Source organism: Eublepharis macularius, chromosome 12 (assembly GCF_028583425.1).
Source record: "Eublepharis macularius isolate TG4126 chromosome 12, MPM_Emac_v1.0, whole genome shotgun sequence".
Taxonomy (NCBI): domain Eukaryota; kingdom Metazoa; phylum Chordata; class Lepidosauria; order Squamata; family Eublepharidae; genus Eublepharis; species Eublepharis macularius.
The window spans coordinates 55,599,324-55,625,584 of record NC_072801.1 but is presented as its reverse complement, the minus strand read 5'-3'; the positions used below and the strand labels follow the sequence as shown (position 1 = coordinate 55,625,584).

The following is a 26,261-nucleotide window of genomic DNA, read 5'->3' as shown; positions in this document are numbered from 1 at the left end:
AAACTTTAAAATCTAGTGATAAAATGAATTTAAAACAATTTAAAAATATAAAATAGGCTGTTCCAACTGGATGGTCATAATACTACACAAGTCAGTGCTGCTCTAGATCTAATTTTGGCCGTAAGGCCAAACTGAGAAACTCTGTAAGATTCTAAGTATCATTATCTCATAATAGAAATACAATTTTCTTAGGTTCAAAATAGGTGTTTCTGGCAGATAGAATACCAGTCAAAAATGTATTTCTGAGCGCTCTATATAGTAGACAGAAAATAATGTAATGGGCAGATCCTCAACTGCAAAAGACCTACAGATACATACACAGTGCTCCATTGGGATGTGAGAGTAGCAGGCAGCCAAAAGAGCTGTTTGAAAGGTTTAAAATCGCAAGGCGGTAAGAGTAACTCTAAGATTGTAAGTGGAAATGTTAACTAAGTAAGTAGATCTAAAGTGGTCAGATTTAAGTAATTTGTACTAAGGTTCAGCCTTAAATTTTACTATTAAGGATTGATTAGTCAGTGTGTCAGAATTATAGGTCCAGTCCCTGAGTTGAGAGTTACCCCTTGAAACCCCAAATAAATCATCAGGGATGGTATATCTTTGAAAGATGGTATTAAGAAAAGAAGGGCATGTGGAGTCTTTTGACAGTAAGAGGTTTGCAGATTGAAGACTTAAGGAACTGGATCTCGAAAATTTAATCCTTTTCCAGTATTTTATAACTCCAAGGTGAACCCTCTCCCTAAGGGAGGGGAAACTTGTTTTGGCTCTCATCAGGACTGCAGAGGAGCCCCTTGGGAGTGCTAGAAGTCATCTTAAGAATTGGTTTTAGATTACCTCTTGACTGGATATGGTATCTTCCTTCCAACTCCATATGTCTGCTCTGTATAGGAGGTGGGAGACTACTATGCTCTTGAATAGTTTCAAGGCTAGGTCTATCAGATGTCCACCCTTTGTGTGGAAAAAGTATAAGATTGACCCAACGATTCTTAATGCTGAGGATTTGACCATGGCAGATGCATTTTCCAGTTCAGTGTCTCCTTAAAATCACACCCCAGTACTTAAAAGAACTGCATTGTTAAATTGAATTACCAAGGATGCTCCAATGAGAAATTTTGGGCTTTCTTCTGAAGACCATTACTTTTGTAATGTAAGACCATTATCACTTAATGTAATGTAAGACCATTACATTAAGATAATCTTCATTACAGTAGGACACTAGCTGGAATAGAAGCTTTCTCAGTCCAATTTTGGTCAAAGAAATTAGGACCATTTTGTCCATATATAAGAGGATATAGACTTTCTGTTGACCCAAAGAACGTAGGGTAAATTGGGGCCCTGGCAGAGTCTTAGTTTTGTCATTCAAGTACAAGTTAAATAGTAAGGGAGCCAGCCACATCCCTGTTTCACACAATTGTTGATGGGAATTTTATTAGTTAAAGAACCAGGGGTTCCCACCCTAACCTGGGAAGAGGTGTCTCTGTGCAGCTCAAGAAGCAGAAATAACAATCTCTTATCAATGTTTAACTTAGAGAGCCTTGAAAATAAATGGAACCTGTTACTGGAGTCAAAAGCGGTAGCCAAGTCAACAAAAACTACGTAAAGTGCCTTTGTTTGTCCATTTATACCAAAGTAAGCCAGTTGATTAAAAAAAACTGGCAATGGTCAATTGTTCTGAGACCATTTCAAAATCCCACTTGAGCGGAGTGAATAATTTGTTCCTCGGCCACCTACTCTTCCGATTTTGACAGCAAGTATTTATTATAAAGCTTTGCCACTATATTCAGTAAGCTTTTTAGTCTATAGTTTCGCAGGTCGGACTTATCCCCCTTATATAGGTATAGGTACAATGATGCTCAGCTTTTGTGTCAAGATTTTTAATGGAATATAATAGCAAGATGCTGGGGGGCAGGGGGGAGGCTAGATTTTTTAAAAAATAGGATATGTAAACTGCCTTGAGCCACAGGGAAAGGTGGGATAAGTATTTAATACAATGAAAATGAAAAGTGGTAACAAAGCATAAAAATGTCTTAAACAGAAAGACTTGTGTGTATAAAACAGAAAGTAAAATTATTAGGGATTTATCTGTGGATTAATTCAGCTGTTTAGCAGTTTTCTGTGACTTCCACAGAGGACCAACTAGGAATGTGCAAGTGAGGATGAAAAGTCTCAGGTCACCCCTGCACTCCTGGTTTCTTGCAAACAAAGGAAAGAACTGTAGTTTTAAAAATTCAGGGTCTACCAACACAATTCAGCGCACAAAGACAAGGTAAAACTGTGAACTGGCCCAAATGCAACTTTCATATCCACTGCTGTTTCTCACCTGCTTAAAGTCTCTGTGCCACACAATTTGATCATCACTAAGGGTTAACTCTTGGCCATGAGGGGCCTGAGGATCCAATCCTCCCACTTTTACTCTAATCAAAGAGCCATTTGGGAAAATTACCCAGTTTAGAACATCATAACCTTCCACTAATTCTCCATTTTCTTTAAAACGTATGGTGTCTCCAGCGCTGTTGTTGAAAGACATGGCCCTTAGGAAGTGATGCAGCTGCATAATACAATAAACAAAAAAGGAAAAGTGTAGAATGTCTTAGTTCATCGCTCATTATAAAATCATTACAAAAATTTAAACAAGAAATCATCTCTGTCATTCATCATCTTTGAACAGTGCTCCCAGCACCACTGCAGCTGTAAGCAAGACAAATAGGGGCCATTAAAAGTTTGCTCATAATAGAAATTAGATCCATTTCAGGCCTGAGTGTTGTTGCTGAACCATCTCACACTTCCATGCATTCCATTCCAGACTTCAGTGGGGTATGAAAATGTATTTATTTTATTTTACTTAAAGTATCTTGGGATCTGAGACGGACACCAACTGTATAAAAATGTAAACAAATGAATAACCCCCCCCCCCCCGGTTTATTGCATATTGAGAGACCATATTAAGTAACCATTTTAAACACCTTATTCCCCGGTAATGCAAAAGCTGATTGAATCTCACCCCCTGTTGATTCATTTTAAGTTTAGATTATAAAATAGGGTCTTCATCAAGGACCTTAATGTTTTCAGTATCAGTTGAGACAGCATGTCCAATGTAGTTAAAAATTTGCACCCTTACTTGGCAGAGTTCCATCCATCTAATAGTGATGGATTAGCCTGCTTTTTTTTAAAAAAAATTGCATCCTAAAGCTAACACTACCTGCCATGACTGTACATTGTAAATCTCCTGTATTCCTCCTTCGAGCAATCTTCTGTGTTTGGCAGTATGGAGATTGTGCAATGCATGTGCCACAGCATAGACAGCATTGTAGACATTATAGCTATGGCCAGTCATGCTCATTTCAAACAAAATGCCAGGAAGGCTCTCCAGTTTCTCTTCCCCAGTGCAGAGTTCCTTATTTCCCTCTTGCTCATAGGATAGTTTCAATGAACAGCTGAATGCCTGTTCCCAGAAGTCCTGAATAAAACCATCACCTCTAGCCCAGGAAGGTCTTACGAGCTCAAGGAATTTTTGGAACCCTGGTGGCTGATTAGAATGAACTGCAAAGGATATGGCACCATGGAAGGTTTCTATAGACCAATCTGTTTGAATGGACATTGATTCAAAATTCCATTGGGATGTTCCAATCCAAACTTTTCCTGGCAGTGCTGCTGAGAACTTCTCTGCAGCAGAGAGTAAGAAGTTGAGAATGTGCAGGGTTGAAGGTGGTCCATAGACAAGATATGCATTGGCGGTGCTCTGTATTAGAAATGAGTATTGCTCCTGAATTCTGAAAAGCAGTTCTATATATTCCTCCCTAAAAGTCTTTTTGGGTGTTCGTAGTACGAAGGAATAACAGATCTTATTCTGTGTTAGCAAAGGCACCACAGTCTGTAAAAACTGGTCCCCGCTTTCATCCTCCACAGCCACGAGTCCAATCCATATCCATCTGAAATGGTGAAGTAAACGTACAATTCCAATATTCTGAAAGGCTTCATTTGGGACCATCTGGTACAAGGAGGGGAATAGCTTTTCTCCCCCCTGCACTGGGGAAAATGATCCTAAGGAAAACTATAAGAAAATGTAAAGGAATTCTTATGTGAAAAACTAGATAATTTTCAACTTCAAAATCTCCATAACCACTTGCTTAATTCCTTCGCCCAGGAGCATTTAAGTTTCTAGAGACCATATATCATTTTAACCCCACAGAAATTAATGGAAAATGCACTGGGGTTAGAAGGAGAAATAATTCTAAATGTTCAGTTATGTGCCAGAAATGTGAAATCACCACAGTGCTTTGTATATATATACCTGGGGAACTTTGTAGATGCCTAAAATGGTGGCTATATTGACTGATGTTTCAGAGACAGTTCCTCCAATAACAGTTATAAGATGAGTTTTGGCATCACAGTTGAAGTTAGGAAGAAACTTCTGTTGTGTAGAAAGGAGGTTCAGAGTATTTTTATAAATAATCTTTTTAAGGAAGTAGCTGTTCAAGATATGGAAACCCAAAGAAGCATTTGGTAAGATATGAGGATTTCTGTTGATTTCTCTAACTGCAAACACCAGCACTAAGAGGAATTGGTAGTACTTTGGAATTGAACTGCAATGAGAATGAGCAACTGTTTGTTAAAGAATTGGAACATTAATATGATACCTTCCTCACTCTTGGTGGGGTTTCTTTTGCTTTGTTTGAGGGGATGGGGGTTTTCATTTTTTTGCAAAACTTTATCTGAGTTGTCATTTAGTTGTCTTTGACAGATACATACTTCTACTATAATTGTCTTTTGCATTTTTTTCCAGTGCAAATCAGAGTTATTTTTATTGTAGATAGTTTGTCTTTATGGGGTAAAGCCACCTCTGTAATCTCCCCTGCTTGAGCTGGGTAAAAAAAATGGCCTGGATAGCAATGATCCTCTTTTACCAGGATTCAAACAGGGAGTCAGTTGTTCACTGAGTTGATCAAATGCATCAAAAGGAATTCACACATGCCTGTTTGCAGAATTACTCTGCTTTCTTGCAGCATTTGTGGACTATTTGCCACTGACATCAGTTCCAGTTGTTTTTTAAAAAATCCCTAGTTAAAAGAAGACCAAGTTGGAGACAAAAGAGAAGAGGCAATGAAAAAGTTTCAGGAATAAGAATGGCGTTTAAAACTAACTAACAGTGCAATCCTAAACTGAATTCTTCCAGTCTCTGCCCAGTGCAAGCGGCTTTAATCTGTTTAAAAATTGCATTGTAAGAGCACAATCTCATCTGTGGATTTTCTCCACAAACCCCAAAGAAATGCTTAGATTTTATTATTTTATGCATCTTGTCAGGAGACTGCCCCAATGGGCCTCACTTAATGGTACAATAGAAAATCACTGGGAAAAAATGACAAACCAAAATGTCTTCTACGATGCTAGTGTTCAATTCGTTAATTAGTTGTTCTCCCATATTTTGGTCTGGACATATTATAGAAAGCAAGAAAAAGAACACATGTCTTACACAAGTTCTGTAATCAACATTTCTTTGGGCTGTTCCAGGAAAGAGGGAGAGTCATGAATGAAGAAAATATGAGAGACAATTTGCCCAATTTCAAAGTCTCCTGGCTGATAAAATTCATGAGAAATAGGAAGGAGGTCTTTGTATGTAGTACAAATAACAGCATGGTCATTGCAGACAGGATGACTCAGCGGAATAAGCAGAAGCAACACTGTCAGTACAACCATCATGACAACAGTTCCCCTCCACAAGCAGAATACCACGTTTTCATCTACTGCATCACCGGGCTAGCATCAATTGATCTTCCTTGAATAGCAGACGATGCTGTTGCTGCATCAAAGTGAAGCTTGGCTTGTGTGGGAATCCCTGCACCAGTTTTTCAGTCCAACAGTTAAGAGCTTTTCTTTGTTGCTACCTTTTCTATCAGTGTTTCTCAGTAATGAATTGTTTCTATGTCTTTGCTTTCTTACCTCAAGATGAATGTTGGGCTGTTGTTTTGGCCCAATATACCCCTAAAAACAAAATAATGTTTAAAACTCAGGAACAAGTGCTTTGCTTGATTGTGTAAAAGTAGAGAGAGACAAAAATATTTAACAAGAAAACCTGTGATCGTATGAAAGGGAAGCCACGCAAAGCAATGCACATTGCTGTAGGGCAGTGTGCGTGTGTGTATGGAAATAATTTCTCTTCTATAAAGTTCAGTTTCAAGTTTTTAAAACTAAAATCCTAGACCTGGAGGTTTCTTTAGAAAATGATAAGGGGCTAAGTTCAGAGTTATGTACCGTTGTGAATTTCTGTCTAAAGAAAAGGTCTTGGTAGAAAAGACTAGCAGAGATCTCCCTATACCTGGACTGATCTGATCCATATGTGGGATTCTTATAAATTCTTTGAGATGCAGCTGTTGGTGGTATTGTCGGTAGCTGCTGGAAATCCTTTGGGTAGCAGGAGGCCCCCAATGATAATGATAATCAGTGACAATGATAGAGGAGACAATTGCAGTAGATTGGCTTCAGAGGTGCCATCAGGCATGGCCACATACTGAGAATTTTCTTTTAATCCCTCATTACTTGTAATTAGTCATTTGATGTTTAAAATGAAGGAAATTGTGTATCTCTGGCTAAAGAGAACCTAAAGTTGGAAAGCTAAACTCAAATGAGCTAATGAACATTATACATACATTTGACCTGAATGGGGTTGTGCATGAAAAGTTTATTTGGATATGAACTTTATTCATGGCCCACACTGAATGTATTTTAGTCCTAAATAGTATCTACCACATATGTTTTTCTGAGTATAAAAGGAGATAACCCCATCTACTGAGAGTTAAGCTACAAGAGACAAATTACATGAGGACACACGCATGAAGGGAGTCACAATGTTAGCCAGAAAGCTGAATTTTAAAAGAGATCAGAAGGCTTTGTCAATTTTCCCTCTCTACTGAGCCAGGGAGATCACTGCTTAGAGAGCTTGTTAATTTCCTTTTTGCCTCCCAAAGGCTCTGTCAGTTTCACCTCCCCTTCTAGGAGGCAAAGAAGAAATTAACAAACCCTCTGAGCAGCCATCTCCCTGGCTCTGTAGAGAGGGGAAATTGACAAAGCTTTTCTGTCTCCTTTAAAACTCAGCTTCCCGGCTAATACTGTGACTCCCTTCACATGCTTGCCCTCATGTAATTCATCTCTTGCAGCTTAGCTCTAAGATCCATCGAGAAAGGGTGTAATATTGATGTGAAACATTAAAGAATTCTACCATCTGACATCAGCTGTGGCTTTTCCTTGATATTATGAAAATAAGCAATGTGAGAAGGATCCAAGTGACTCAGGTATGATTCTTTCTGCTTAGATCTACTCATCAAAATGATTCTCAAATTCTTGATGGCAGTTTCACTGAACTTATATTTACAGTGTATGTTTGGCTTGTACTTTGAGTAGATGACACTTCTTACAGTTGATCCTAAATGGTGAGAACAGTATCAAAGAGCCAAAAGTTACTATTCCCTATTACAAGTGATCACCTAATCCAGCTTCACATGAATAGGTGTATGAGAGCATGGATGTGTCTCTGGCATGCTTGAACAGGAAACTGCAGATCTGTCTTGCTTCTTGCAAAACTATGAGGAAAGAGAGAACAAAAGAACAGAAAAAGGAGGAGAAGATTCTGGTTCAGAGTAAGAAATTCTTCACGTATACTTGCACTCCACCCTGTTTTTGTTGTTGTTTGTGTATGTGTGTTTATTGAATAATTTTATACTATTTACATGTTGATTTAAATTGTTTTCAAAATGTTTAAATTCTTTTAATGTATTCGTTTTTGACACCTTTAGGACCCTATTTGAGTAGAAAAGTGACATATAGATGCTTTAAATAAATAATAAATATACACAATTTGGTTCTAGTGAAAAAAGAGGAAATAGCACACACATCCCCACTGATGAGGCATGCAAAGTTACCTCTGTTCCAAAAAAAAATATCAAAGAGATCCAGGTCCAAATCCTCACTCTACCATGGAAGGCTGCTCATTTCAGCCGAGACACGTAGTCTCAGTCAGACCTACTTGACTGGCTGACCTTGGGCAAGTCACTCTATTTCAACCCTTACCTACTTTAGAAGGTTGTTGTTCTAAGGATGAATTGAAGCTCTGGGACTGGTAATTAGGGGGAGCAGAGGAGAAGCGTGTGTATGTGGTAGAAAGTGCTATTTGTCACATCTGACTTATGGTGACTCCTGCTACGGTTTTCAAGGCAAGAGACAAACAGAGGTAGTTTGCCATTGCCTGCCCCTGCAACCCTGGTCTTCTTTGGAGGTCTTCCATCCAAGCCTAACCACGGCTGACCCTGCTTAGCTTCTGAGATCTGACAAGATTGGGCTAGCTTGTGCTATCTGTATCTGTATCTGTATCTGTATCTGTATCTGTATCTGTATCTGTATCTGTATCTGTATCTGTATCTGTATCTGTATCTGTATCTGTATCTATACTAACTGATTTGATTAATCTGCATGAATTTATATGCTGTAATAGTTATAAATAAAATGTGATTTCTATTGCTACCTTTACAGAAACTGAAAAACAGAATATAAGTATATCAGAATAAAACTGTATGTGAAGCACTACTAGCACCAATTTAATGGCAAAAAGGAATGGTTAGACAACATATGCATATACATGCCAAGAATGCAGCAAACCTAGAACTACTTACTCATATATTATACAGGTATCAGTACAACTATAACAGGTTTCTAGATGTACACATATTTTTTTAAAAAGTACCTCATCAAACACTGATAACAGCATACAGAACTGTTCATGTTTCCAGACCATAGTAAAAATGCAAAAAACCCCAATATTGCCGTAGATGATTCCTGTCTAATGAGATAACAAAATGAATCACTTGAGCTACACACTAGATATTCTTAGTGAACACATCAGTGTCATTTTACCAGAATTCTCGGATCCAGTTAATATATAAGATGGGGCACAATTCTGCTGATGTTTCTCCTGCAACTCCCATATCATGGAATCATGAAACTGGGTGCCTTTGATTCTATGTGGTCTCCATAGTCGCTGGAGGCACAGGGTGATAAAGTCAGATGCTCTTAATTGTTAACTGCATATTCTGTTAATGCCACTTGAATTCAGTGAACAAGGCAAAGATGTAAAACACATCTGGTAGTGGAGGAATCTTATTTAATCAAGGAATCTATTTCAATATGATTTTGCAACCATCCCAGTTTTTACTGCTGATTGATAGGAATATGCAGAAAAATCCTAGACAGCATTCCTTGAAACAGTTTCAGAAAATGCTCCATTCGTTCAATGAAATCTGCCACATTTCTTCATCTAAAATGCCAATGCTTCTAGAGAAAAAAATTGTAACAAGGGAAAAAAATGTTCTTATTCCATAGTTCAGAAGGATTGTAAAGACAAAGGAATGGGAAACTAAATTATCCCATTGTGTTAATTTTTCCAACAAGAAATCTATGTAACAGCACAGTACACAGCAAAACTTAATTTCATTTTCTTCTCATCATTAACTGCTCTTTATAATTCATTTCAGGCCTCAGAATAATGATGTAGCATTTAGGGGAAAATATGCATCCTGGTAAGCCAGCAGTGGAGACTAAGATGGAGAATATCTCCACAGCCATCATGTATTTCCCTTTCATGCACAAGTAAGTTGGAACGAAGGATAGCCAAGCACTGCAAAAGACCAACATGCTAAAGGTGATAAACTTGGCTTCATTGAAACTGTCGGGTAGTTTCTCGGCCAAGAATACTGCAATCAAGCTGATAATAGTAGAGAATCCTATACAGCCTAGGACCCAGTAAAACATAGCTGTTGAACCCTCATTAAATTTCAATGTGGTTTTATCATTTAGTGAGTGCATGTCTGTATCTGGGAACGGGGGTGAAGTACTTAGCCAAAGAGCACAAATCCCTCCTTGGATCGAGAAACAGGAAATGACAATAGAATTTGCCATTCTTTTCCCTACCCATTTCCTCACACCGGATCCTGGTTTGGTAGCCAGGAATGCCAGAACCACTGTGATTGTTTTGGCTAACACACTGGAGAGGGCTACAGAAAACATGATATCAAAAATGCTTTGTTGGAGAAGGCAGGTCACCTTCCTTGGCTGTCCAATGAAAAGGAAAGAGCAGAGGAAGCGACTCAGGAGAGAAATAAGGAGCATGTAGGTGAGGCCTCGGTTGTTGGCTTTGACAATGGGAGTGTCCTAGAACTTCTGGACACTCCTTGGAACCAAAGAGATGACCAGAGAAGAAGAAATAACCGCTATAGCTAAGGTGATCCCTAATGGTTCTTTGTAAGAAAGATAGGTTATCAGTTTGGGGATGCATTGATTTTGGCCTTTATTGGAACAGTGATCATCTAGACATTTGATAAAGGCATCCGTGTCTTGGGGGAAAAAGAAATAAATGTTTAAATCCTTTAATCAATAGCGAGAGGAAAAGACCCCCATAATTTTAACAGAAAATAAGAAATCTTAATTTTCTGTTCGTGGAGTTCAAAATGAATGTTTGTGTTTTAGTATTTAGTATAAGTTAATTTATCCGAATATATAAGAGGCTAAGTATATTCAAGACAACTCGCTTCCTATCCTGATGTACCTCCAGAGTGCACTGCTGTGGAGGGAAGCCCAGATGAGGCAGCCAGACCTCCACAGAGTGTGCCGCAGCCAGACGCCCATGCCAAAAACAGGTGAAGAGGAGGTGGCAATGCCTCCCCCCCCCCGCCTTCACTCAGCTGAGGTCCAGGGCAGAGCAGGTGGTAATGCCTGCCCTAATCTTCACATAGCTGGGATCAGGAGCAGATCAGGTAGCAATACCCATCCCCTACCTTCACCCAGCTGGGATCAAGAGCAGAGCAGGTGGCAATTCATGCCATCTCCTTCACCCAGCTGGGATCAGGAGTGAAACAGAGGGCAATGCCTGCTCCAAGTCTTCACCCAGCTGGTATCAGGAGCAAAGAGGGGGCAATACTCACCCCACCTTCACCCAGCAGGGATGAGGAACACAGCAGGTGGCAATGCCCACCCCTTCACCCAGCTGAGATCAGGAGCGGGAGGAAAGGGAGAGATCAAAGAATCTCCCGTGGCCAAAACTTACAACTCCTATGAACAGTTAAAGAGAACCGTGCAAAAGCCAAGTACCATTCAGTAATTTATATTTGCATATAAAGTGCAAAGTGTGTAATTTCCAAGAAATAACAATGAATAAGTATTAGAGGAAAATGTATAGTTCACATCCAACTATAAATACATTAAGTTATTTCCAGTTGTAATGATGATGGATCATGCTTTTGGGGAGTACACTTCTACTACTCAAATAAAACTGTTAACAGTGTCCAAAGGAAGACTTGACGTCCTGAAGTAAGTTCTTAGGTAATGTATAGAATTTCCAAGATTATTAATTGTTCTTTTTTCTTCCTTCACAGATACATATTCACCCCTGAGAGAGCCAAGGACTCCCGGGCAGGAGGAATACAGGAGGACAGGAAAGTCTCTGAGGAGGACAAGATCCAAAGCCACTGAGAATTGCTCAACAGGGGGCTAGCTGTTCTCCTGTTTTGGCAAGCTTTTTCAAGAGTGTTCTGAGGCAGCAGTATTCTCCCTAAAATATGCAATTCATAATGAACAACATGAGCTGATAAAAAGTCCCCCCCCCCTGTCAGAATGAAGAGGCAGACACAAGTGTTGGAGATTAAAGGGCCACTTTATTAAATGATAGCAACATATTTGTCAGCACTACAAGGGCCTAACTAGCAGTACAGGTCGGGCCCTGGGGTCACTCCAGGACCTCCACTTCAACCTGTATGGGTGACCTCCAACAGCCACAGGTGTGAGCCATCCTCACACCCGGGGTGCAAGCATGCTATGGTTTTCATAGTCCAACAAGTGCAGAAGAATCAAGTGTTCTTTCTTAGATGGTGCAGGTAGCGTCTTCCAGACATCCCGACCTTGTTGGCACCACCTAAATGAAAGAATACAAGAAAGAGATGAGATAATTAAGAAAAAATGTACTTTTACTAATTTACCTGTCATTGTGGGAACTTATCTTTTCGATGTCTTCCTGGCACTTGATTCTTCTGCACCTGTTGGACTACGAAAACCATAGTGTTTACTTAAGAGTTGATATTACTGTATAGTGGCTTGGAATTGTTTAATGTTCATGTATGTCTGCTGCACTGTTGTTTATTCATACCTATGTAGGTTAATTGTATTGGTGAATAGTTACTTTATTTTCAAAGATAGTAAATTACTTGGTGATTAATTACACTACATAGACTTGTTTGTTTCCTCCACATGTGGTTTTCCACCTATTTTGTTAAATTAATATTTTAAAGCTATATACAATTCAAAGAAATTCACTTCTGTTTTTTTTTGTAACTCAAGCAAAATTATTGACATTTCTAACTGTACAGTCTTCTACTTCTATATCTCACTTTAAAAAATTTAAATTGAGCCAAAAATCACAGAGGGAACATGTTACTAAGAGGCACTGAAGGAGAAGACTAAAAGGGGCTGTCATCATCTACCAAAAGGCTGTCACATTATTATGGAGATTCCCTCATTGGGAAAATTTACCTCAGTTTTTCACAGTACAAGAAAGGTTACAATAAACAGGTGTTTAGTTCCCAGTGAGCTCATCTCTGTTTCAAAAGTAGCCAGGAAATATATTTTGTCTGAAATTGTACAAGAACTATTCTTTTTGCTTTTAAGGGTAGTGAAGAAAGCTACACACAGTTTGCTAACAATGTGTGCCTTGTGGTGTAACTATATGGTTTCGTTAGCATGAGATATATGAACATAAAGGTCTGTTCATGGTATTTTTACAAGGGTAAACCTTTTGCCTGTGGCTCACGTCTCATTGTCTGTAGTATTATTCTGTCTAAAAGGATTTTATGAGGATAACTCCATTTGCAAAGCTCTATGAAATAAGAATGGGCTGTGGTTATAATACATGTATGAGACCTAAATCACATTTTTTTTTTAAGATGTAAGGTTTTACTGTAGGTCACATGCCACTTTGGATGAATTTACATATGTCACCTTCAGCCCCTCAATGTGTGGGAAAGGAAGAATTAAAATATTTCACATACACTTTATCAGGGTGATGTTTAAAATATCACAGTCTGAACAGTTACCACAGCAACAGAGTTTGAGGACCTTGAGAAGTTAGAAGCCTACTGTACAAACGTTCTCACAAAGAAATCATACAAACTAAGCAAAAAATTTTTTATTCTTTCTTTGTATTAACTGCTCTCTACTGTTCATCTCTGGCCTTAAAATAATGATGTAACATTTGGGTAAAAATATGCAGCCTAATAAACCAGCACTGGAAGCTAAGATGGAGAAGATCTCCACAGCCACCATGAATTTCCCTTTTGTGCTCAGATAGGTCGGAACAAAGCACAGCCCTACACTGCAAAAGACCAACATGCTGAATGTGATGAACTTGGCTTCATTGAAACTGTCCGGTAACTTCCTCGCAAAAAAAGCCACTTTGAAGCTGACAGTGGCCAGGAAGCCCATGTAGCCCAAAACACAGTAAAACATGGTAACAGACCCTTCATTACATTCCAGTATGATTTTCCTTGACAATGAATGCATATCTTTATCTGGGAATGGAGGAGAAGTACTTAGCCACAGAATACAAACAACTGCTTGAATAAAGGAAAGGGAAATTATTATAGAAATGCCAATTCTTTTCCCCACCCATTTCTTTACTCTAGATCCTGGTTTGGTTGCCATGAAGGCCAGAACTACAGTGATGGTTTTGGCCAGCACACTAGATAGCGCAATACAGAAGATGATTCCAAATGCAGTTTGTCGCAGTAGACAGGTCACATTTTGAGGCTGTCCAATAAAGAGCAAAGAGCAGAGGAAGCAGAGAAGAAGGGAGATGAGAAGAATGTAGGTGAGGCTCCGGTTGTTGGCTTTGACTATAGGTGTCTCACGATACTTTATGAAAGCTCCAAGCACCCAAGCTGTGATCAGAGAGAAAGAAATTGCAAACACGACCAAGATGATTCCTAAAGGTTCTTTGAAAGAGAGGAAGCTTGTATCCTTAAGAATGCATTGGTTTTGGTGGTTGTTTGCAAAGAAACCATCTGGACATTTCACACAGGCAACCATGTCTGAAAAACAAAAACAGTTTTAAATTTCAATACTTTGACCAACATCTTGGGGAAAGGAATCTCACAATTTTGGAACAGCAAATTGGAACTTCAGGTTTTGGTTTCTTCAAGTACAAAATGAGCATGTGGGTTGTTCTGAAGTGGTGTAGAATGATACTTCCTTAAAATATTATTAATCAGGAATTTCCTGTTTTAATAGGTTGAATTCAACCAACTTTTCTGCTCGTGGAAAAGAAGGATCCTCTTTGACCACCAACAAAGGCTATGGGGAGATAATGGGACATCTATGGACAGAATGCAAGTTGTAAGGAGGTCAATTGGATGAAATTGAGTGAAAAAGCAGGCTAGATCCAACTTAATGCTGTCTGTTGCTGGACTCTGCAAGCAAATGCTTGTTAAGCCACCTGTCCAGCATGAGCACTGGAACAAATAGGGTGACCATTTTTAAATAAATAGAAATTATTTTTCAATACTTCTATATAAACAAAGAGCTACGGATTTGTTTGAAAATCTTGCTATGAGAATAGGATTGTGGTACTTTCAGTTTCCCAAGGCCTGAATGAGAGGTGCTGTGTCTAGCAGGGTGTTAATGGGCGGGGAATTTCTTTTTCAGAAATTCACTTTCTTAGATATAGCTATTAATTCCTCCTGTTCTTTCCTCTTTTTTAAAAGTAGGATTTCTCTTTCATTTCCCTTCCATTTCTCTTCAAAGACAAACCAAAGTGCCCTTTTGTAACCAGCACTTGCTGTTATTTTATGTTACACAACACTGGGTGGTACTCTAGCAGGAAGAGAGGAAGGCTTGGGAAGATACTGTCTGCCTCTGAGCATCTACAGAGTGAAATTCTGAAAGTTTGCAGAACCTCCTTTCCTGCTCCTCTTCTCTTCACATTTCTCTTTGATCAAAATAGAATTGATTAGAAATTCCAAATTTTTTAAAAAACAGAAAGAAAAGATTGTTGGATTTCAGGGAGAAAGTGGATAAAGAGGAATTAAGAGAATTTCTCTTAACAAACCCTATTGTCTATATCATAAAATTAAAAGAGACAGCAATTTGGGGAGAAAAGATTATACATTGCTGATAGATGATGATTAGAAACTGTGATGAGTTCAACACAAATATATGTTTGGTAATCTCCTTAACCTTGGGGGAGAATCAAAGACCAGCAGATTTTCCCAGTTCCTCTGTGGAGTGGACCACCATTATATTCTATTTACTTAATGTGATCTATTATGAGAAATGTTTGGGATCTCCATGCATTAATTATCCTACCAACTTGGTCAGAGATCCTCTCTTCTGGACATGGAGCACAATCATAGCAGCAAAATTTCTTTCCCTCCTTCCTTTTCTTGTGATAACCAGGATTACAATTGTCATTGCACACAGAATGGGGCAGCACCTATCAGTGAACAAAAAATATGACATTATTGCCCAGGGCTTAGCAGAAGACTATCAAGTTGAACTGCTACAATCACGACCAGAAAATGTAATATCTTGCTAGATATTGAAAGTATGTTTTCAGAAATCTCAACATGAAATTAAGATACTTGGGATATTTTGGCACAATGGAAGCTAAGACACACTATAATGGTTTCTTAATTGTTGACAATTCATCATCAGAAAAAAAAGGGCAGCTATTAGGAGAAATAGATATCCTGACAACAATCCAAGAGAAGTGATCATATAGAGTTGAAAAAGGCAGGTCAACCCCACCAAATCCTTATCATAAATGAACAGAGCTCGGTAAATGCTGAAATGGATTTTTCCCCAATGAATAAATGACTCGAGCATCTGCATCTATGTCTCACCTGGTTAAAGTTTCTGTGCCACACAATTATATCATCAATAAGGGTTAATTCTTGCCCTTGATGAGCTTGAAGATCTAGCCTTCCAACTATTACTCTAACAAAAGAGCTGTTTGGAAAAGTTATCCAGTTAGTAACATCAAAACCTTCCACTAATTCTCCATTTTCATTAAAATGCACGGTGTCTCCAGCACTGTTGTTGAAGGACAAGCTTCTCAGAAAAAGATTAAGCTATAGTGTAAGGGGAATGAACATTAGGGAAAGTTAGCTGTTAAAATCAATGCAACACAATTTAGAATGTCCTAATTAGTTAATTGTATATAGCAATTCTGCTTTACTAATATACAGTAAAACCAGACAAATAAATCATTGAGATCTGCTACTGTAGTTAAACACCCCATTCTCAACCTATCTATATAGATAAAAGGATACATCTGTCTGCCCATCTGCAGCATGCATAACTACTCAGAGAATGAAGCTAGGAGTCTCAAAATTCGCCATGGGCTTCAGGATGGTCATAGGAGTTGCTGAGCCAAACATGAAGCGAATTGGAATATCTGGGCCTGCGTAATAGCTAGAAACCCTCACCCCCTGCCCTTTTTGCATTGGAAGTCATTGCTGCCTATGAAAGGCACAACTCATCAGAAAATGAGCCTAGGAATATCAAATTTCAGGATGATGATGGGAGTGCCTTGTCAAAAATTAAGAGAATCAGGAGATCATGGACCACATTCTCTGCAGAAGCCCCAGATGCTATTTGCAATGGAAGATAAGAGTGCTTATGGCAGGCAGAAGTTATCAATAAATAAAGCTAGGACTCAGGGATCTCACCAATTTTGAAAAGATAATTACACAGAAAAAAGAATCATATGCTAGGTCAAATTTACAAACTCTTACTTCAATATGATATAGAAACAGACAAGTTAAAAATTGTGTGATAAAATGGATGCAGAATTTTGGAGAAAGTATAACATTTCAACAATGGGAAAATCTATGGACTAAAGGAATAAAATTTTCTGCATGTCAATCACTTAGGGAAAATTGGTATAAGATGTTTTATAGATGGTATGTTACACCAAAGGACATAGGATCATGTTGGAAGTGTAAAGAGGCAGATGGATCCTTCTTTCATATGTGGTGGACATGCAAAAAAAGCAAAAAAAATAAATAAATGGAAAGATATACATGCTGAGATTCAGAAGATCTTAAGAATTAACTTTGCCACGAAACCCCAGATTATGCTGCTGGGAATGATTCCAGACAATATTGATAGAACATTACACGAACTATTTCAGTACTTGTTAACAGCAGCAAGAGTAGTGATGGCAAGCAAATGGAAAGAAGAAGAATGCCCCACCAGAGAAATACAGAAGGATAAAATGTCAGAATATGTGGTGACGGCAAAATTGACTTATATCAAAAGAAGGCCCATGGACAAATTTGAAGAGAAATGGGGAAGATATTTTGTTTATAGTGAATAAAATTTTATGAGATCTTAATTCGGAAAACCGGGAAACAATTGTATATTGATGTATTTCATGATTTGATTTTAAGATGGTTGATTATGCAAAGATTATTGGTTGTTTAGGTAAATAGTTGGTAAAACAGACTGTATAATGTGGAAATATTGGTGTAGACATAACATATTTATTGAAAAGTAAAGAATCATCACAAGGTAAGAGATGCAGGATTGGTAAGAGCTTTAGGATGGTCGTGGGAGTTGCACTGCCAAACATGAACGTACCAAAAGATCCTGACCTGTATAACTGCTAGAAACCCACACCCCCTGCTTTTGTATTGGAAGTCATTGTAGTGTCTGGAAGGCACAGCTCATTGGAAAATAAAGCTAGGCTCTTGAAAATTGGCCACCGAGTTCAGGATGATGATGGGAGAGGGATTTCCAAGAAGGAAGGGACTTGAGAGATCCTGGCCTAAGTTATGCACAGAAGCTCCAGATGCTCTTTGCAACGGAAGCTAAGGTTGTCAATCGCAGGAACAACTCATCTGAAAATGAAGCTAGAAGCCTAAAATTTGTCCACAGGTTTCAGGATGGCAATAGAAGTTGTAGTGCAAAATTAGAAGGGCTGGGAGCCGACTTCCCTGAGCCACTACCTGGGAAGTTTGGAGAATCAAAGAGAAATAAGACAACTGGTGCTGCTGATGGTAAAGATCCAAGTATGGAAAAACATGGATTGGGGAGAGGGATTTCATAATTCTCAAGATTCATAGACTTATACTACCATTCCAGAAAATCACAATTATAACCTACACCAATGATTTGTGTTTATATTTTGAAGTCTGGAATTTTATAATGCACACCCCTAAATACAACTATAGTGTAATCCTAAGCAGCAATACATCCTTCTAAGTCAATGGAAGTTAATGGTCTTAGAAGCATATAAGGTGGGTACTTAGTTACATAATGGGCTAGTCTGCTTTAAATAAAATTTATATTGTAGAGTAGTAATGACCTGCCATGGCTGTACATTCAGAAATTCCAGATGACCTCCATCTTTGAATCTTCTTTTTATGGATCTTGATACGTAGATGGCATGGAAAGCATGTGCCACAGCATAGGCAGCATTGTAGACATTGTAGCTGTGACCAGTCATGTCCATTTCAAACAAAATTCCTGGAACATTCTCCAACTTCTCCTCTCCAGTGCAGATTCTCTTGTTCTCTTCGTGCACATTGGAAATTTCCAATGAGCAGCTGAATGCCTCCTCCCAAAAGTCCCGGATAAAGCCATCTCCTCTTGCCCAGGAAGGTCTTATGGTGTGAAGGAACTTTTGGAATCCAGGTGGCTGATTAGAGTGGACTGTGAATGATATGGCACCATGGAAGATTTCTGTGTTCCAAATCTTTTGAATGGACAATGATTCAAATTCCCAGTGAGATGTAATAATCCACACCTTACCTTGAAGTATCCAGTTTTCTGTTGTATAAAGCAACATGCTCAAAATGGGCAGTGTTGGAGGCTCCCCATATACAAAGTACACATTGGCTTTGAACTCAACAAGATGTGAATATTGTTCTTGTAGCCCTAACAGTGATATGAGGATTTCATCCTTGTATGTCCTTTTGGGTATTCTTAAAATAAAGGAATAACAGATTTTGTTCTGTGAAAGCAAAGGCAACACTGCCTGCAAAAATCTGTCCCCGTTATCATTGTCCACAGCAATGAGACCAATCCATGTCCATCTGAAATGGTGAAGGAAATGTACAACTCCCATATACTGATAGGCTTCATTGGGGACCATCTGATACAAGGAAGTGTATCTGTCCCTTTGCGCTGTGGAAAATGATCCAAAAGTGAGCTGAAAGAAAATGTATACATATCATGAAAATGAATTAGGACATAATTTATGTGTCCAAGTTATGAAATCTCAGTTCTATCATGTATGTGTCCTACCTGTGGTATCTTGTAGATGGCTAATATTCTTGCAATGCTAGTTGAGATTTCAGTCATAAGTCCTCCTATGACAGCTATAAGTTTTTCCTGGGTACCACACTTGAAATTGGGGGTGAAATTCTGGTGTGTTGAGAGGAGGCTGAGGGTGGCCTTATAGGTCATCTTCAAAAGATAGTAACAATTGAGGATGTGAAAACCCAAAGTGACATTTGGTAAAATGTGAGGATTCTCATTGATCTCTTTTACAGCAAACACCAAAGCCAAGAGATATTGGTAGAACTTCGTCACTGACCTGCAGTGAGAGGGATAGGCTCTTTAGCACATCAACATCATTCATCACAAAGCCATCATCTGATACATTTCATGGACAATTAACTCTGCCAAATAGAAGACAATTGTTTTGGTGTGACCCTTCTTAGGATTCTACTGCATGTCATTTGAACTATACAAAACTGTAAAATGATGCTCCCAAAGTCAGATGTTTGAAAGATACATTCTTTTTTTTTGCCATGAGATAAAGCAGTCTTTCCAGCTTTCCTGTTTTATGTGTAGAAATTTATCCATCTGATCATGATTCCAAACCGTGAGACCTTGATGTGGTTTCCACCTTTAGTCTTATTCTTTCATGTGACTGCATACTGCACCAGAAGGTAGAATTTAGCAGAGGTAGCCCGCTATTGTTTGCGATCTCAATCTGATAATTTCTGCTGAAGTCTAACAGTGCAATCCTAAACAGAGTTACTCCAGTCTAAGCCCATTGATTTCAATGGGCTTAGACTGGTGTAACTCTGCATAGGATTGCACTGTAAGACTCTCCCCAAACCTCTTACATGACCATGATACCTATCCCTGGAAGCCGAACTTTTCTTGGAAATCTTATATCCAATAATGATTTTAAGAAACACTCCTTCATTTTCTGTTTTAATATAGACCAGGAGAAGTTTTTTGTGGGTTCACAAACAGCCAGCAAAATGAGTACGAGAAATAATTCCTTTTACCTTGTGGATAAATCCTCAATAACATCAGACATTCACCTTCCATCCATTCCACAGATTGCCTGAAGGCATTCTCTTTCCCCCAAAGTCTCCACTTCTCTCTCCCCCGCCCCCCTGCAAAACAAAGGGATCCCATTCCCTACCCCTTTTATCTCATTATGTGCCTGGTGAAATTTTGCAGGATACTCTAGTATTTTCCGTGGGTTGTTATTGAGAATGTTGACACTCTTAGAAAAAGCTTTCTTTTCTCCCATGTGAGCAGGTAACTCAGCTAAGCATTGTCTTGCCAGACCAGCTGTGTTTGCACCCAAAGTCCAACATCACTGTACTTTCATAATTCTTATCCTTTGGATCCCGTCAAAATTCCAGGTAAGGAAACACAACTTCCCTGCCTCTTCATTCCTGAAGCAGCCCCAAATGCCCCCCTGAAATGATGGCATGATTCTGGTTCTGGTGGTATGGTTCAGGTGAATGGGGCACCTCCAGAGCAACAGGAGTGGGGAGTTGGAAGGCTGCCATAGGATAGGGAATTGTCTCCCTCTTGTGCATGTCAGATGTGATATGACTTGATAAGTTCCATGGAAACAGGAAAGTGAGATTCATCTACCACAATATGTTGATATTCCTATCACTCCACAGTATAAATGCTGATCACTGAGAATCTCTATTGAAGCAGGAGAAATATATCATAAAATGAGGTCAGTTCAAGGCAGTGGGTTGGATCCAGACTATTTTTCATCAGTAGAATGAAACTTTCCTGCCTCCCCCCTTGCACTACAGCCCACTGGTCTACATAAAATGTTGCCCCTGTTGGATTAGAGGACCTTGTGGATGATGTGGGGGGATCTGCAACAAGAAGGGAGAATCTGCAAAAATTGCCATTGTAGTTTATATCCAACCCAGTATGAATTGTTTGTTTCTATCATCTAAAAAATAGTGGGCGATAGAGTTTAGCAATATAAGACAGAAAGAAAGATGTTCTTACGCAGGTTCCTTAATCAATGTCTCTTTGGGTTGTTCCTGGAAAGTGGGAGAGTCATGCAAGAAGAAAATGTGAGCAACAATCTCACCAATGATTAAATTGGCTGGCTGATAAAATCCGTGAGAAATAGGAAGGGGATCATCACGTACAGAGCAAGTAACCAAAGGTCTCTTACATACAGTGTGACCCAGCAATACAAGCAGAAGCATCATCATTATTATTATCCTGATCACAAATCTTTCCCTCCAGATGTGGATTCCCATGTTTCCAGCTGCAGTGCTATCTGGCTAACATCAGTTGTAATTCAGGCTTCTTCAAATGGCAAATTGCTCTGTCAATCCGTGGTTGTCACTCTTGACCTAGAAAGATTCTATGATAAAGACCAGATGGTCAAGAAGTAATTGGTGCAGAGGTTACTTCTATGTCCTTACTCTCTCATATGGGGATGGATCCTGGGAGTGTTGTTTTGTTCCAAAATGAATTTCTTTTTTAAAAAATCACATATGACTGAAACTGGTCATCATTAACATTGTCTGGGCATGCAAAGATAAATGAGATTTCTTAATCTTAACCAGCATGTTTATGTTTATGTATCACAAAATTCTAATAGTGGAAGATAGGAAGTTAGGGTCCACATGCAAAGCCTTGCAAACAAAAATATTGAACCAAAAGGATTTTGTAATCAGATGTTGTGTTTTAGGGCGGGAGTTATTAAGACCTTTATAAGCTTCATTTTTTCACATCAAAAACCAAACCTAGATCAGGCAGTCTAATTGGAAAAAGAGAGGGTAGAGCTGAAGAGCAGGGCTGCCAACTTCAGACTGGGAAATCCTGAAGGTTTGGGGAAAGGGAGTCCAAAGGGGTGTAATGCCATAAAGTTCACCCTCCAAAGCAGCCATTTTCTCCAGGAGAACTTTTCATCTCTATTGTCTGGAGATCAGCTGTAGGCAATCTCCAGGCCCCACTTGGAGGTTGGTAAGCCTAATAAAGGTGTTTGTGTGAGTGTGTGTGAGTGTGAATTAGTATAAAAGCATACTTTAAAACATAACACAGAAATACACATAGCAGCATGGTCCTCCTTACCCTAGACTGGGGTCTGATAAAAATGTGAGTTTAATATAAGATCTGTCACATTCAGTTGTTGATGGTCTTGCTAGCAGCCTCTAGTATACTTTGGGTGGTGCTAAGGAAAAATGTAATTTTTATAATGATGGAATCTGGTAATTTGGCAATGACTGCTCCCTAGTGGATTGGTCTCTGTTGTGCCATCAAACATAGCAAAATAGCTAAGGAAAATACACTCTTCAAAAGGGAAGAGCCCTTCAGAAATCCTACCTCAGTTTTTTGTTTGCTTTTTCCTCCTAAAATGATAATACGAAGAAATAGTAGATGGTTGAGCCAGGACATACTAGCAAGCTAATGCTGGCAAGCCAACTGAGCTGGTGAACATAATGAATCAGTGATTGAAGTAGTTAAAGTGTTGAATGAGAAGCTGGGGGATCAGGTATGAATTGCCCCTTCTGCCACAGGAGCTAATTCAGTGTCTGTGGGTCAATCATTCCCTCTCAGCCTAACTCATCTTACTGTGATGTTGTTGTGAGGACATTTGTTTATTTATTTATTTATTAGTTTGTTTATTTATTTATACCCCACTTTTCTCCCCAATGGGGACCCATAGTGGCTTACATCATTTGCATCTCATCCATTTTATCTCAACAACCCTGAGGTAGGTTAGCCTGAGCTTATGTGGCTGGCCCAAGGTCATCCAACAGAGTGGAGAGTCAACTTTCTTGTCTTAGATCCTTGCATAACCACTACACCTAGCTGGGAGAATAATGTTGTAAACTGTAGTAGGTTCACATTGTAGAGAAAATCAGGGTATAAAGAGAAGAGAAGAGAAGAGAAGAGAAGAGAAGAGAAGAGAAGAGAAGAGAAGAGAAGAGAAGAGAAGAGAAGAGAAGAGAAGAGAAGAGAAGAGAAGAGAAGATTTGACCAGAATGTGGTACGTGTGGGATGTTTATGGGGAAAGAATTGTCCACGGCTCGCATCATATTTATTTGGGTCCTAAACAATATATTTCACACAACATTTTGCAAACACTATGACTGAGATCCATGGTAGAGATGGGCACGAACCTAAATATGAACCAAAAAACCCACGTACCAGCCCGGTTCAGGGTTCGTGAACCAGGGTTCATGGAAGCTCTTTTCCATGAACTGGACTACTGGTTCGTTTGGTTCGTATTAAAGGCCCAGTTTAAATTTAAACTTTTCCTGCCACTTGCAGGATCCCCCCCCCTCATCGCCTGCCAGCTGATAGTTTAAAGGGACCTGCTGCTTGCAAGCACAAGGGCCCTTTAAACGGCCCAATCCCCAGCCCCAGCCCCAACTCTCAGCCCCAGCCCCAGCCCCTCACCCCCCCCACTTACCTCCCATCTGATGCTGGGGTGGGGTGGGCGCTGGGGTTTGGGGAGTTTAAAGGGCCCTGCTGCTTGCAAGCACAAGGGCCCTTTAAACTATCAGCTGGCAGGGAGCAGGGGGGATTCCCCCGCCTAGCAGCTGATAGTTTAAAGGGTCCTGCCCTTTGCAAGCAGCAGGAAAGGGCCCTTTAAATGATTAAATGACCCCTTTTCCTACTGGAAAGGGGCATTTAAACCCAACAAACCACGAACCATGAATTGGTTCATAACTGGGCCAGTTCCGTGCCAGTTCATGGTTCATGGTTCGTGGAAACCCCACAAACCCCATGGTTTGTTTTTTCTGGTTCGTGCCCATGTCTACTCCATGGAATAAAGGTGGAACTCAGATGGAGAAAAAATAGAAATATGTACCAAGTAGGACAGCTTTACTATCATGCTATTGAAAATTTGTAATTGGAGGGGCGACTAGGGGCTTTCTGAAGAACATGAGTATTTTTGTTGTGGAGGAGGGTGTAAGATCTGTCATATTTAGTTGTGAGTATAACTAGATGCCTTTGAAATCTTTTGGGTGACAATAAGGAGTAACAGAATTCTGACATTATTGAAAAGCAGTCATTTCAGCATTATTTTAAACTACAGCCGTTAATTTGTTAATGAAATTTCAAATGGTTAATTGTCCTGGTGGGGGCTAGCAACCCTTAGTTAGGAAGCTTTTCTGTCCGTTCTTCATGTATAGACCCAATTGGCAGAGTGGGGCACTATGAGATTCTGGAGCTTCTGCCAAGCCATATAGGGTTGTCAACTTCCAGGTGGAATAGGGTTGCCAGGTCCTCTTACCCTCTCAGCAGGAGTGGGGGAACCTAGCATTCATCTTCTTTCTTCTCCTCACGTGCACTTTGAGCATGTGAACGGTCCTGGGACCTAAGTGATGGAGTTACGTCATTGTGCTGTGCTGTGGGAGCAGCCAGGAGGGCTGATAGCAGGAGGCAGAGGCTGGGAGCAGGGAATCCCTTGCCCCCAGTAGGAGGCCTAGCAGCCCTAAGGTGGAGCTTGGTAATCTGCCAGAATTCCAATGGATCCCTAGATTACAGAATCAATTCCCAAGGATAAAATGACTGCTTTGGAGTGTGGACCACATGGCATTATACCATGCTGAGGTCCCTCTCCCTCTCCCTAAACCCTGCCTTCCCCAGGCTCCTTCCCCAAATTTACAGGAATGTCCCAACCCAGAACCACCTAACTTATCAGGCCTAGCGGCAGGCCCCAATATTACACGGGAAGAGGAATTCCTTTTAGAGGTCAGGATGCAAGAGTCTTTCCTGGATCCTCCCTATTCTAGCCCCATTCCCTCTTGCTACGCCTCTCCTGTAGTGGCTGCTTCAAGTCATAGCTGGTATGTAAAGGGCCTTGACTCCACACTTCCTGGTCAGCTGACCAGCAATGTAGCAGGAGCTGATCCCATTAGGGCCTTACAGAGTTTTGATCCATGTCCACCTCAGTTCAAGAGAGGCTTTCTCTGTTTCAGCCCAGAGATTACCTAGTTAGTCTGGTGGGATTGAAGGCTGGGGAATATTGAGTGGAGGTGGATTACTTTCAAGAAGAAATGAAGCCATGGCTCAGATCAGCCTCCATGATACCTAATTTCAATTTCTGGTATGTGCTGAGATTGTTTCTCTCCAGATACAGAGCCTTAGTTCAAATCAAGGTTGGACACTGAAAATAGGCTCTGAGATTGATCCCCTATGAACCTGAGATCAAATATAGCCCTATCCTAGAGGCAGTCATGCAAATGAAGTTGTAGTCTTAGGAAAATGGGGAGATACTCTACTGGTCCCCAAAGCTACTCACTAACACATGAGAGGAAAATATGGACAATGCTGTACACACAAGACATATATATTATCTGTTTGTTGACTTAATATTCATCTTAGAATACCACCCATTTTCACAACAAAAACCTTCTGAATTTCTGTAAGCAACAATTCCAGTCCAGAATGGGAAGTCTGTGTGTAACAATTCTTTATTGTACATTTCTTGCATCTGGTATGCACACAGCATACACATTTGGATCAGAGATGCAATTCCCCTCATCTGCCAAAAAGCAATTGACATTTGACCTCACCTCATTCAATGACCTCACTCATTTACTTGCAAACTGGATTTCTAGTAATTTTGGAACTGAGAAATAGTAATATTCAATATGGTAGCCACTATGGATCTTTTCTTACAATTGTTTGGATTGCATATGGCTCAAGATCATCACAAGCAGATCATGCACCTTCATAGGCTGATCATGCACTGCATTAGAGTGCCTTTCACATGCACAATTGCATCAATTTGTGGCATTCATTGTACTAGCACATTTGGAAGATGACTGTGCAAGAATGCTTAAAAAAATTAACAAGTTGGCCTTCAAAAGTCAGGCATAGAAGCAAAAAGGACAAGGCTAGAACATTACAGAGACAAGACAGGAAGTTTAAACATCCCAAGAAGATCAAGAAAACCAATGAAAGCATTTCATTTGAAAGGTAAT

At 39.7% G+C, this 26,261-nt stretch overlaps 2 protein-coding genes across 2 annotated transcripts in view; both read right to left on the bottom strand.

The window, feature by feature from the left end:
* Positions 1-5,691, bottom strand: part of LOC129339454 (vomeronasal type-2 receptor 26-like) — a 32,098-nt gene extending 26,407 nt beyond the window's left edge. Inside the window, exons 1-3 of the mRNA XM_054994034.1 lie at positions 5,468-5,691; positions 4,289-4,580; positions 2,318-2,545 (exon numbers count right to left, since the gene is read on the bottom strand). Of these exons, the coding sequence (XP_054850009.1) occupies positions 2,318-2,545; positions 4,289-4,580; positions 5,468-5,691 (744 nt within the window). The remainder of the gene's footprint in view (positions 1-2,317; positions 2,546-4,288; positions 4,581-5,467) is intronic.
* A 7,506-nt stretch (positions 5,692-13,197) lies between these two features.
* On the bottom strand, positions 13,198-20,362 carry LOC129339453 (vomeronasal type-2 receptor 26-like). Its single transcript, XM_054994033.1, has 6 exons — positions 20,331-20,362; positions 19,333-19,624; positions 18,407-19,237; positions 15,924-16,151; positions 15,388-15,514; positions 13,198-14,114 (listed from the first exon to the last, which is right to left on the bottom strand). The coding sequence occupies exons 1-6, from the start codon at positions 20,360-20,362 to the stop codon at positions 13,198-13,200; spliced, it is 2,427 nt and encodes an 808-aa protein (XP_054850008.1).
* Between the last annotated feature and the right edge of the window lie 5,899 nt (positions 20,363-26,261).